General features: G+C 45.7%; 2 protein-coding genes across 3 annotated transcripts; both read right to left on the bottom strand.

The window, feature by feature from the left end:
* Positions 1-323: 323 nt before the first annotated feature.
* On the bottom strand, positions 324-2,768 carry LOC127332956 (endo-1,3;1,4-beta-D-glucanase). The gene is made up of 7 exons (XM_051359269.1): positions 2,526-2,768; positions 2,406-2,427; positions 1,681-1,798; positions 1,507-1,597; positions 1,250-1,339; positions 1,063-1,163; positions 324-647 (listed from the first exon to the last, which is right to left on the bottom strand). Exons 1-7 carry the CDS (start codon positions 2,746-2,748, stop codon positions 507-509), a joined length of 786 nt encoding a protein of 261 aa, XP_051215229.1. The 5' UTR covers positions 2,749-2,768; the 3' UTR covers positions 324-506.
* Positions 2,769-3,216: 448 nt separating this feature from the next.
* LOC127332954 (CMP-sialic acid transporter 2) lies at positions 3,217-8,984 on the bottom strand. 2 transcript variants are annotated; one of them, XM_051359267.2, is made up of 15 exons: positions 8,574-8,982; positions 7,341-7,377; positions 7,190-7,253; positions 6,991-7,102; positions 6,804-6,883; positions 6,640-6,715; positions 6,451-6,551; positions 5,907-5,978; positions 5,761-5,809; positions 5,619-5,660; positions 5,371-5,492; positions 5,215-5,274; positions 5,084-5,132; positions 3,756-3,850; positions 3,217-3,667 (listed from the first exon to the last, which is right to left on the bottom strand). In XM_051359267.2, exons 1-15 carry the CDS (start codon positions 8,598-8,600, stop codon positions 3,610-3,612), a joined length of 1,044 nt encoding a protein of 347 aa, XP_051215227.1. In that variant the 5' UTR covers positions 8,601-8,982; the 3' UTR covers positions 3,217-3,609. The 2 variants fall into 2 exon arrangements, with proteins under 2 accessions (XP_051215227.1, XP_051215228.1); XM_051359268.2 differs by lacking the exon at positions 5,907-5,978 and having other exon boundaries at positions 8,574-8,984.
* Positions 8,985-10,872: the final 1,888 nt, after the last annotated feature.

Below are 10,872 nucleotides of genomic sequence, written 5' to 3'. Positions count from 1 at the left end.
TCATAATGTTGTTGTGGTTCAGAATGTAGACATGCATAACATGCATGCTATAAGATGTAATCTAAATGTAAGGATGAACAAAACAGCTACGCCACTGGAAAAGGACTGTGGACTGAGTGAAACAATCCATAGTTGCTTAAATCCGTGATCGACTTTTGTAGTCCACCAAGCCACCAAACATTTAAAAAGAAAGATTTAATGCCATTTTGTATTTGGAATATATTTCGCCTGGGATGGATGCTTGGAAAAATAACTAGCATATATAATCACCCTGCCGTCTGCACATTTCAGCTAGCGAAATACCCGTGCATTGGACACGTGAATTGATGAAAATTGCACTACTTAAAGCTGTATAGAAAATCACAGGACAAATAGAGTATCATTGTAAAGAGATCATAGCCATATAATCTGCATGGCTAGCTTTGTAAGTTTATATGTGGACGCAAGTAAATTTTATTTTGATGTACAAAGCTGTAAAAGACGCATCATTGCATGATGAGGTATTTTCATTTTAAGTATTTGTGGAACCAATCGAGCATTAAGGCAAGCGCTTCTTCACCTGTCTTGACTGCGAACGGGTCGGTAGCGTTGTATCTGCAAGCAAAGCCATGCGCAACTCGTGGAAAGATCTTTGCATAGTATGGAATCTGCAACATGCGAAGTCATATAAGGGTCAATAGTTTTTCCTTTTTGCTAAAGAACATGAAAAATCTTCCTTTTTGCTAAAGAACATGAAAAATCTGTTCATGTTAACAGCAATAAACCTAGAGCCTCAATTTTCTAACTGATCTACAGCTAAATGCATGTCTCAAACTTGGTTATACAAGTGCTAACACGCCAAATGTTTTGATAGCAATTAAAACTAGCAAACTGCAACCGGGATGATATTTGCCTTCTGGGTTTATGGTTTAGTTTCAGTTATTCTAACTGAATCTTCGGTTACATCCATTCAAACCGAATTACAGACTATCATGCAAAGCATAACAAGGCAAGTACAAACATCCTGCATTCCATGTTAGTTATTCCACTGAAATGTCTGGAGTGGAATCACCAGGAACTCACCTCATTTCGTTGCCGCAGGGTATGCACAATCCGATACACCAATGTTGGCGGTGTAACAGTGTCATTCTGACCTCCAAGAATTTCAATGGGGTTCTTGACCTCTGAGTGGCAGTTGAACTTAATATCAGAAGACGGGTCTTCACCAACAAAAGTACATAGAAAAGGATTTTTTTTAAAAAAAGCTCACCTTTCATATCGTCAGCAGTTACTGCGTAAGGATGGGAGATGACAACTGCTTCTACCTCGTTCGTTTTCGCCACCTCCACAGCGAATTTCCCTGTTAATTAAATTCAGTACAGGAAGAGAGCATCAACCAAAATTTGTCCCTGAACAAAGGAATAAAAATAATCATATTCGCATAATTCCTATCTTCATCTTGCAGGGTTTTGTATTCTTAGCTTGTCAAACAATACAAACATATTCTCTTGTTCTGGTTTCACTCACCGCCCCAACAATAGCCCGCAACTCCAACAACAAAATTTTGTCCCCTTTTCAAGGCCGCGAAGATCGGTTTTGCATCTTGAGCTGCCTTTACCTGTAAGAACAATCGATTTGTATGGGTAAAAAGACAGGATAAAACGAATTTCCAGCAGATTATTATCAATAAAGTTGATTTACCGGAGAATGAGCCGGGAGCCACACTGTTATGTCAGTACTATTAGTGGCAGGTTGTCCATTGAATAAATCGGGCACCACAACATAGTATCCAGCCTCACCAACTTTGTCGGCAATTTTCCTTCATTTCCGTGAACCCACGACGAAGTATAAAGGCTTTTATTCATTCCAGAGTAATTTGAATAACAAAATATCAAGTGGAGATTTTTGGCTACCAGGCTCTAGCGATCAGCCAATCATGTTGTTTTAAAATTTTAAAAATCACATTTATGAGTTCCAAAAGAAATTGAAAAAAAAAATCCAGATGTAGCTAATGATGCATCCAACAAACATGCAGAATATTAATTTCAAATACTTTGTATTTTGGGCGACACAAAAATAATAAAACTGTGAAAATGAGTATGCATATATTCAAATCTCCAAATTTTATCAGATTTTGTCATTTTTTGTGTAGCCCACAACACGAAGAACTTCGCATTGCGATTTTGCCTTATTGTAGGTTTAATCATTGACTATGTCCAGATCTGTTTTCGTTCAATTTTAATCTTAAAAATATTTTTTCGTGACTTTATTAAATAAGGGGATCACTTGAGCTCAGGAGCCAAAGACACTTTCCGAATCATATCGCAATAAATAACTTTTCAATTGACAATTTTTCTGATCATCAAGAGGGAAGATAGGAGCAATAAAAATTAGGGAAAGGAACTACGGCAAGAAGAAGCTCGTACCTCAACAAGGGCGCTTCGAATCCTGAAATGGAAAATCAAAACAGTGCGCCAGGGAAACTAAGTTGCACTCTAGTTGTTTGCATGCATATTCAATAAACAGTTTACTCAAAATGCACAAACCGTAGACGTCGGAGGCGAGGACGATGGCCCTGTGGGAGTGGACATCGCCGGTGACGTAGGCCTTGAAACCGGCCAGGTCGTCGACGACAACACCGGCCTGGTGACCACCGGCCGTCAGATCCGGAGGGTTGTCGAGGCACTGAGAGTGAGAGGTAGCGGTGGTGGCGGTAGCAGCTAGGACGGCGAGGCAGACGAGGCACTGATAGAGCGATGCGGGAGCCATGGTGAGTAAGTGAGTTCTGCCTCTGCCTGGAAGGATTGATGCTTCCTCTCGGTTATGTTTGCGCTGTACGGTTGCAGCTAACGGTCGTTGTCATGGGTTGCTTCCATGTCCCCATCGGGCATACTGTTTTTCTTTTTTCTTTTGATCCTTTTGTAGTTGCTTTTTTGTGTATTCTAGAAAAAAAAATATACTATCTCTGGCCGATATCGTAAGTTTATCTAAATATCTAGACATTAGATGTATCTGACACTTTTTAGTGTATAGATACATCCAAATTTAGACAAACCACTGACATCTTTTCATGAACCGAAGACACCTATTAGTGTATAGATACATCCAAACTTAAGCAAATCTCCAAAATCGAAGTATGTTCTTCCTAGTCAGCCCTCATCCACGTCAACCACTGTTATTATACTCCTTCTGACTACAGGCTAGCACAAGCTACTGCAATAGCGGCCATTTCAATCGTGGCAAAAGAGGCTCTGCTGCTGCTGCACGCAGTCAATGTTCAGATTTTTGTACAGCACAAGCTAGCGGGAGAAAACAAATTGTATCTCAGTGACCTCCCCGGATAGGAAACTAACGCCACTTCAACCACAAATCAAAATTAAACCACTCAAGCTGTTCAAACAGCAGCGAAGTGATACGTCAACAGGTTGTTGGTCAGTAACCCTTGGATGGGCATTGATGCTCAAATTTAAGTAGTGCTCCTTCAGAACTTTAGCTCAAGAACAGTGGCATGGCCAAGGGTGAATTTGCGTCTTCGACGTTGTGCAATGATGTTGGCGGTGCTATCCATAAACCCTTCTACAATGACATCAAAGCGTTCTCTGCCAACTCTTGGAGAGACGGGGGCGGAACTCATTTCTGCGGCTGTGGCTTCCCGACAGAATGCAGATATACCGAGACAGAAACAACCCTGGAATATTATCAGTTTGTTAGGCCACATCATGGGTTAAAATGCTACAATCAAGATAATATGTCGTTGCACTTCCATCCGGACTTACGTAGATCCGAGGAAGAATGCAAGGGATAGATGGAAGCCAAACAAGAAGACCGATACAATCGCTGTCAGAAGCATTGCGACTGAAGTTGAATACACCTACACGTATGCACAGACACATGGTTAGACAATCAAATACATTAGTTGAAGTATATAAAGACTGAAAAATAGTGTGATATCATCAATTTTTTTGATCTGCCTCAATAATTATTACAGCATTGAATGATTCATAGAATCTCAAATCCAATAGCCACAGCATCAAAAGATATCAGAAAGTTTGATATCCAAAGACCATTAACCTACACTGCAGGATAACAGGCTGATGCGTTCTAGTTTTCTTCCATTAGAAATATATGAACGGAATGTGTTTTTTGTTTAGTGAAGAGATTTAGTTGGTCTCTCTATAACCATAGCTTCACTGATAACACAATGTGGGCTGACAGGATAATGGAGTAACATATTCCCTGATAACATAATGTGGAATGCTCTAGTTTCTGGATAGCAGAATGTGAGCATACAAAATGTTGCAAGTTAATTCCTACCAAGGAGGCACGGACATAATATTGTCGTCGCATCTAACTGTAAGGGTAAACAAAGCAGCCGCACCACTGAAAAAGGACTGTTAACTGACAAACAATCCATAGTTGCTTAACTCGGTGATCTACTTCAGTAGTTCATCAAGGCACCAAACATTTATAATAGAAAGATCCAAAAAAATCTTTACTTGGCATTAATGCAATGAGATAGCCATTTAAACTTAAGTTGAACTAGTGCTGCGTGAAAATTTCAAATGCCATGCAACAAGTATATAAACCACATATTTTCTCCGAAAAAAAAGTTCAAATAAAAACAGGAGGGGGCTAATATTTGATACGAACATCCAAGATTATAATGGACTTGGCAAACAGAGCTTGGCTCTGGTGGTTAGGTCCCTTGTGGTGGAACCAGCCCACCCAGGTTCAAGTCCTAGACTTGACATGGGTGTTTGCATTTACCTGGATTTATTCCAGGATTTAACCGGCGCTATGCTTTCAGTGGTACGTGACGTGCCCGTCAACAGCGAGGCGCCAGTGGTGACTTCGTCAACCTCAAGATATGCCGGCTCAGTCCCTCGGAGGTGCTCATAGGGGTAGGGTGTGCGTGCGTGCGTTCATAGGGGTGTTTGTACGTGCGTGTTTGTGAGCGTCTGCGTTGTACTGTGTTCTCAAAAAAAAAAAAAAAAGATTATAATGGACTTGCTACAGTTAATAGAATGTTTATTTTACGTAGCAAATACGGTTATAACACATCATTTAAACAACAAAAGCAGCTGTAGAAGTTTACAATCTGTACCTTGACAATGTTGTCAGCATACTTCATCACCATTGATACAGCAATTCCACTGGAAGCAAAACAAAACAGCCACAAGTAATGTTAATCCAAGGAATCAACATTCAACCAATTCGAAGATCCAACTGTAGTACCTGAGTGCATGGTTTAGGATCATCAGAAATGTAATAAATGAGTAGCCATGAAAAAATCCTCTGCATTAGATGGCACGATCAAATTAAAATAATCAATATTGTGCATTGTAATATAATATTATAACATGAAACGAAGCAATTTACAACACAACTGACTTATTCATGACAGCATCAAAGTCCTGAACACAGATGGCAACTAAATTGAAGATCATTCCAAAAATGTACAGCCAAAAATTCTGCACATTGATGTTTCTTGAAGGACGTTTTTTGATGATAGCCTGCATTGTTCAAAGATGAATATATGTCTTTAAACTCTTCAGAAGTTCCCTTGGCAGTCGAATCAAATAAATCTTTCTAAAGCAAGATACATATGCTAATAGGAGCAATTGCACAAAGTTACATACTTCTGTGTATACCCCAGCAAATCCACTCAGAAGAGCCATCACCTACAAAAGAAAGAGCATTCAGCAAGTTGAGTTGAAATAACTTCCTCTAGCATGTCCAAGTTACTAGATTAGATGATTTCTTTTTTTCTTGCATGCTTACAATTGCCATCATCCAACCTTGAAGAGGGGTTTGAAGAACATGGTCTGATCTGAAAGGGGCATATTATTTCTGTTAGTTGAACATATTGATTAGAGAAATTATGAAACACTAGCAATGGATTTTTTTTTGAAATTTATGTTGCTTACGAGGGGTTAAGCTGAGCAGTAGTGCAGCCAGCACATAGAAGAATAAATGCAGCCCACTGAATTTCACTTAACCTGGTCACAAAGCATTCAGTGATGGAAATAGATTCAACAATCACTATAAACGATGGAAAACAGGTGATGCCTGCTGGGGAAGAAAATGTCATGAAGTGTTCTGGAAAGAATGAAGATGAAATTGATGAACATTTAAAGACATTTAAGGCACTTAAAGAACACATGGATTACAATGGCGAGCTCATGCTAGGAACTTATTAAAAAAATAACAGGTTATCACATTTCATGTTTGTGTCCTGCATAATGATAAAAGTTTGCAAGCAGTTGAATTATACTACACCAGTTTTGTACGAAAGTGCCTACGCAATGGGAAGATATAAGTACAGTAATGGCAGGCACACTCCCGCGTCGATTAAAGTCGACCAGAGGTAGTAGATGCAATAAAAATGCCGGCAACAGTAGTAAAAAGAGCAGAGATGATCATATCCCTTTATTCCCAGCTTCCAGGCCACATTAAGTGAGTAGAGCTTACTTCTTCTTTAGAATGATACGGTATAAGACACCAGTGCTAATAATATTCAGGTTCTTCAGGATCTGGTAAGCTGGTGCATCCACATAAGCAAAGATGTAATACTGACAGGGGGTAGAAGCATGTGTCAAGCTTTTGTTCTTGCAAATACAACATCATTTTATCGCACAAAAACTTCAGAAGTGGGAATACCTGCAATAGATTCTTTACCATGTAAAGTGCGGCGGGAATAGGATAAACACTAACTTCATCTAGTGATGTACTTAACCTGAAAATAATGATGGTATATCACTGGAGAGTATTGAAAATACAGTAAATACTCGAATTCAATCAATACATAATGGTAGAATGGTCACCTATTATCTTCTGTAACACCTTGACTGTTCCATGTTCTGTACAGGGCTACCAGTGATAATAGACATTTCAGAGCTTCCACCTAGACAACAAGAATTAGATAGATAATTAAAATCATGGTATCAAGAGAACAAAAGGAAAAGCTCCTGCCTCAACTGTTACTAAGAGAAAAATAATTCAAATACTCACAGAAAAATTTGCTGTTGTGACACTATACTCATACTTTCCAGCTCTTTTTGACCACACAATCAGTATTGCCTGGGAACTTGTTAGTAATGTCAATGCAACTGTAACAATGGACCTGCCACAACGAACGACATTTGCCAGTAAATTTTCTGATCTTCTGAAACTATGTGATGTGGCAGAAAGATGGAACATTAACTATTACTTTTGCTTCCAGGTATGCTTGCCCTTCAAACCTCCTGCGTCGCCAAGTGTGGAAGATGCTGCAGCTGTATATAATACATGCATTAAAGAACGAGGTTCCTGATTATAGGACATTCCAAAGAGAACATTTCAGTGATGAACCGGGAACTTACTGCTAGAAAGGGACCTCCCATCAGGGCTTTCTATGTCCTGAAATATGACATCATAAGTCTCCTTTAGATTTCCAGGATAATACAGCGCTCGTCAGCACACAACACAATTGACAAGCATAAGTCTATTGTAACACACGGAACTTCCAAGTTCAAACAGATAGGGCAAGACATTGCCAGAGAGCCAGAGCATGAAAGTTTTAATTAGTCCTAGGCTACCAGGGGGCAATGGTGAAGATCAACATGATAAAGTGACTGGGCAACTTTAATCATATTCAAAGGTAAGTCATAGTATGGTTTAAGCTCTGCCATAATATACTCATAAAACTTGCTATGAACAAGTTACTTCCAGTAAGATGCTCCAGTGTTAAAGAAGATCAATGTGCAAACTAATAAGTTCATAAATGGCTGAAGTTGTAAATGACCCTATGTTCAAATACTCACCCTTTAAAAATGCAAATGTGGTTTACCAATCGATGTTGTATGTTATAAGAGGAAACATCGGTCACCTATAGACTGACTTACTGTCAATTGTAAGACAATCTGGCAAGCATGCCTGAACCTTGCAATCACATAAAAAGAATAAAACCAAAGCATGCCCACAAGTGTATTAGAGTGTTGTTCTCAGGTGTGCTGGTTTGTACATCTATATTATCATTAATCCACAACGAGCGTTTGTACAGGTTTAATTCATCAGTCATGTAGTATATAGGTTAGAAAACCCCAATGGACACAATAACATACGGAGTAATATTCTTGAGCCAGCCACCAAAATGTCCAAAATCAATTCCCGGCGACCTACTATCGAACTTTACAACAAACTGAAGTCAGTCACCAACAAAACACTGGAATGTTCCCCTAACTCCGTAAGGCACACGGCACTTGCTGCGGAATTCTAATCCAGAACTGCAATTGCATCCACGCACTACTGGTCACACTACGAAACCGTCTTATTGGGCACTAGCCAGCAACCACAATTATATGATGACGACCGACACCCTCAACATTCCAAATGTCCTTAATCGAATTAATAACAAACAAACGCCATCTACTAGTAGTGACATGAAAAAACTCAGTAGACCAGGAATCTTGAAACCCTACGGCGAGAAAACTAACAAGCACGCAAAGAGGAAAAGGAAGAAAACGCCGCGGCAGCGATCTAGCCTAAAGGCTCGTCCCACGGCGATCTGGCGGGAGGAGCGGCATTTTTCTCTAGATTGCGGGGGTTACCCTCACCTGATCCTTCACTTTTCTGTACTCCATTACTCCCTCCTCTCGACCCCCGGTCCCTGGCCGCTCCTGCCCCTGCGGTTTCTTTCGCAGGAGAGGAAGAAGGAGCGCGCACGGGGAGGAGCTCGGGGGCGGCGCGGAGGTTGTACCGCGGCCGGACGAGGTGCGACGGCGGCGCCCGCGTCGGGGATGTCAGACCGCTCGGTCTAGGTTTCGGGCGGCCCACTTTGCCTCGCCTACGGGAGCTGGCTTCGCCGGCGAGGGAGGCGCGCCACCGAGGAGATCCGCTGCCGGGCTGGGGGGAGATGTGGTGGACGGCGGACGGTGGTCGGGGCTCCGTCCTCAAGTACGAGTGGGGTTCAGTTCGACGCAAAGCCACCTCCTGGGTTTATTTCGATGGGCACAGCGGGTACAACAGAAAATTTGGTTACTTTGTTTTTTTACATTGGTTACACTTTGGTTTTGGAAGCAGTCCCAATATTTGAGCTCTGAGATAATGGAGCACGCTCGCACCCGCTCCCGCTCTCTGCCACCGGCGGCCACCTACCTAGCCACCAGCCTCTCGCCGTCGACCGGCCGGTCCGCGGCGACCACCTCACCCACCTCTCCTGTCCATGCCGCCACCCCCCGCTCCCCTGTCCGTGGGTCAAACCTCGGATCCCATGGGCGGAGCGGATCTCCCGGCTAGATCCAGATCTGCGCCGCCTCGGGCCAGACGCGCCCCCATCCCCCTACGCCGCCGGCTGGAGGTAGCCTGCCGGGGTGTAATGGCCCTGCGACGCCGCGTGGGGCAGTGGCTATCCAAGGAAGGACTTATGGAGGCCAGCTGCGCGTGCGCTCCATGGTCGTACGGACCGGCCCCCTGCTGGAATCGCCGCCTGCGCGCGCACCCCCTTCCCCTCTCGCTCCTGGCCTGGGCATTCAAGACCAAAGCTTAGAGTGGCAAGTGGTGGCTTCGAGGAGACGGAGGCGCCCGCCGCCCGTACCTTCTTCGGCCGCCTCCCGCCCACGCGCCAACGCTCCTCCTGCCACCGGAGTGATGAGGCCCTCCCGCTTCCACCACCATAAGAAGCGTCCGCGTGGGGAGTGCTTCAAGTGCCTGAGCTCCAGCCACCACATCTCCGACTGCCGCGACCCGGTCCGGTGCCGTTCCTGCCGCCGCAGCGGTCACATCGCCAAGGAGTGCCGTGCGGGCCCGAGCCCGTGCCGCACGGTCAAGGACCGCCTCCAGCCACCGTCCTCGGCACCTCCGCCCCGCCGCCCGTGCTGATGGCGGCCCGCCCTGGCGAGGCGCACCGGCGCCCGGCGAGTGCAACGGCCGTCATCGTCTGCACGCCGGAGACGGAGAGCGCGGCGCAACTCCTCCACTCCAAGGCCGTCGTGCTCACCGCTTCCGAGCGCCGCTGCGACCTCACCAACGAGCTCGTCGCCAGAGCAGTGGCGCGCGACTGCAACATCCCTGCTGAGCGGTTCCAGGTGTCCATGCTCCGGCCTGGGTGCTTCCTGGTGCGCTTCGACATGTCCTGGCACCGAGACCAGGCCATGGACGCCGGCGTGGTCTCCTGCCGGGGTATCGCCCTCACCATGGCCCCGTGGCAGCAAGCCTCCATCCGCGCGTCGCATCGCGTCTGGCGCTACTACTGCCGCGTCGCGGTGGAGGGCGTCGCCCTCAACTTCTGGACCAAGGATGTCATGCAGCAGGTGCTGGGTTCCTCCGTCAAGGTCGATGTTCTGGAGTATCGCTCGGAGGCGCTTGACGACGCCCAGGTCTGCTACGTCTGGTGCTGGGCGTGCAGCCCTGATGACATCCCGCGCGCATGTGACGCATCCTTCCTCATGCGCATGGGCGCGGCGCCGCCACTGCGTTGCTCCCTCCCCGACGGCACACCCCGGGAGGAGGGCTTTGAAGACACGAGGGAGCCGCTGCTCATACACCTCGACAAGACAAAGGACTTCGCGCCGGCGGACCGGCGCACGCCCAGCAGTCGTGCCTCCGGCGTCCCTTCTCCGGAGGTGGCGCTGCTCGACGCGCACGTCCCCACGGAGCGTTTTGAGTGGAGGCTGGGGGTGGAGGACGCCAGCCAGAGGGCGCGCCGCGACGCGCCAGACATGCGCGCCCGCCTTGGCCCTCGTCGCCGCGAGGATCGTGATGACGACGATGACGAGCTCCCTGGCCGCGGTGGCTGCCGTCCTCGCCGGCCCTGGCGCGACGCTCTACTTGGCCGCGCGGGCCGCGGCGGGCAGCAGGGGAACGGCGGCGGTAACATCTATAACCGCCGCCAGCAGCAGCGTCAAGGTGGTGGCG

The sequence above is a fragment of the Lolium perenne genome, chromosome 2 (assembly GCF_019359855.2).
Source record: "Lolium perenne isolate Kyuss_39 chromosome 2, Kyuss_2.0, whole genome shotgun sequence".
Taxonomy (NCBI): Eukaryota; Viridiplantae; Streptophyta; class Magnoliopsida; order Poales; family Poaceae; genus Lolium; species Lolium perenne.
The sequence above is the reverse complement of the archived record's forward strand: the minus strand, read 5'-3'. Positions and strand labels throughout refer to the sequence as shown.

What these genes read in the sequence shown, in the direction of transcription:
- LOC127332956 (XM_051359269.1), bottom strand. Translation starts at nt 2,748, where the DNA reads ATGGCTCCCGCATCGCTCTATCAGTGCCTCGTCTGCCTCGCCGTCCTA. An exon ending in CCTCGCCTCCGACGTCTACG is followed by an intron (nt 2,428 to 2,525) that starts GTTTGTGCATTT and finishes TTTCCATTTCAG; the next exon opens with GATTCGAAGCGCCCTTGTTG. An exon ending in TTCGAAGCGCCCTTGTTGAG is followed by an intron (nt 1,799 to 2,405) that starts GTACGAGCTTCT and finishes ACGGAAATGAAG; the next exon opens with GAAAATTGCCGACAAAGTTG.
- LOC127332954 (XM_051359267.2), bottom strand. Translation starts at nt 8,600, where the DNA reads ATGGAGTACAGAAAAGTGAAGGATCAG. An exon ending in TGGGAGGTCCCTTTCTAGCA is followed by an intron (nt 7,254 to 7,340) that starts GTAAGTTCCCGG and finishes TATTATATACAG; the next exon opens with CTGCAGCATCTTCCACACTT. An exon ending in TGGTAAAGAATCTATTGCAG is followed by an intron (nt 6,552 to 6,639) that starts GTATTCCCACTT and finishes ACCCCCTGTCAG; the next exon opens with TATTACATCTTTGCTTATGT.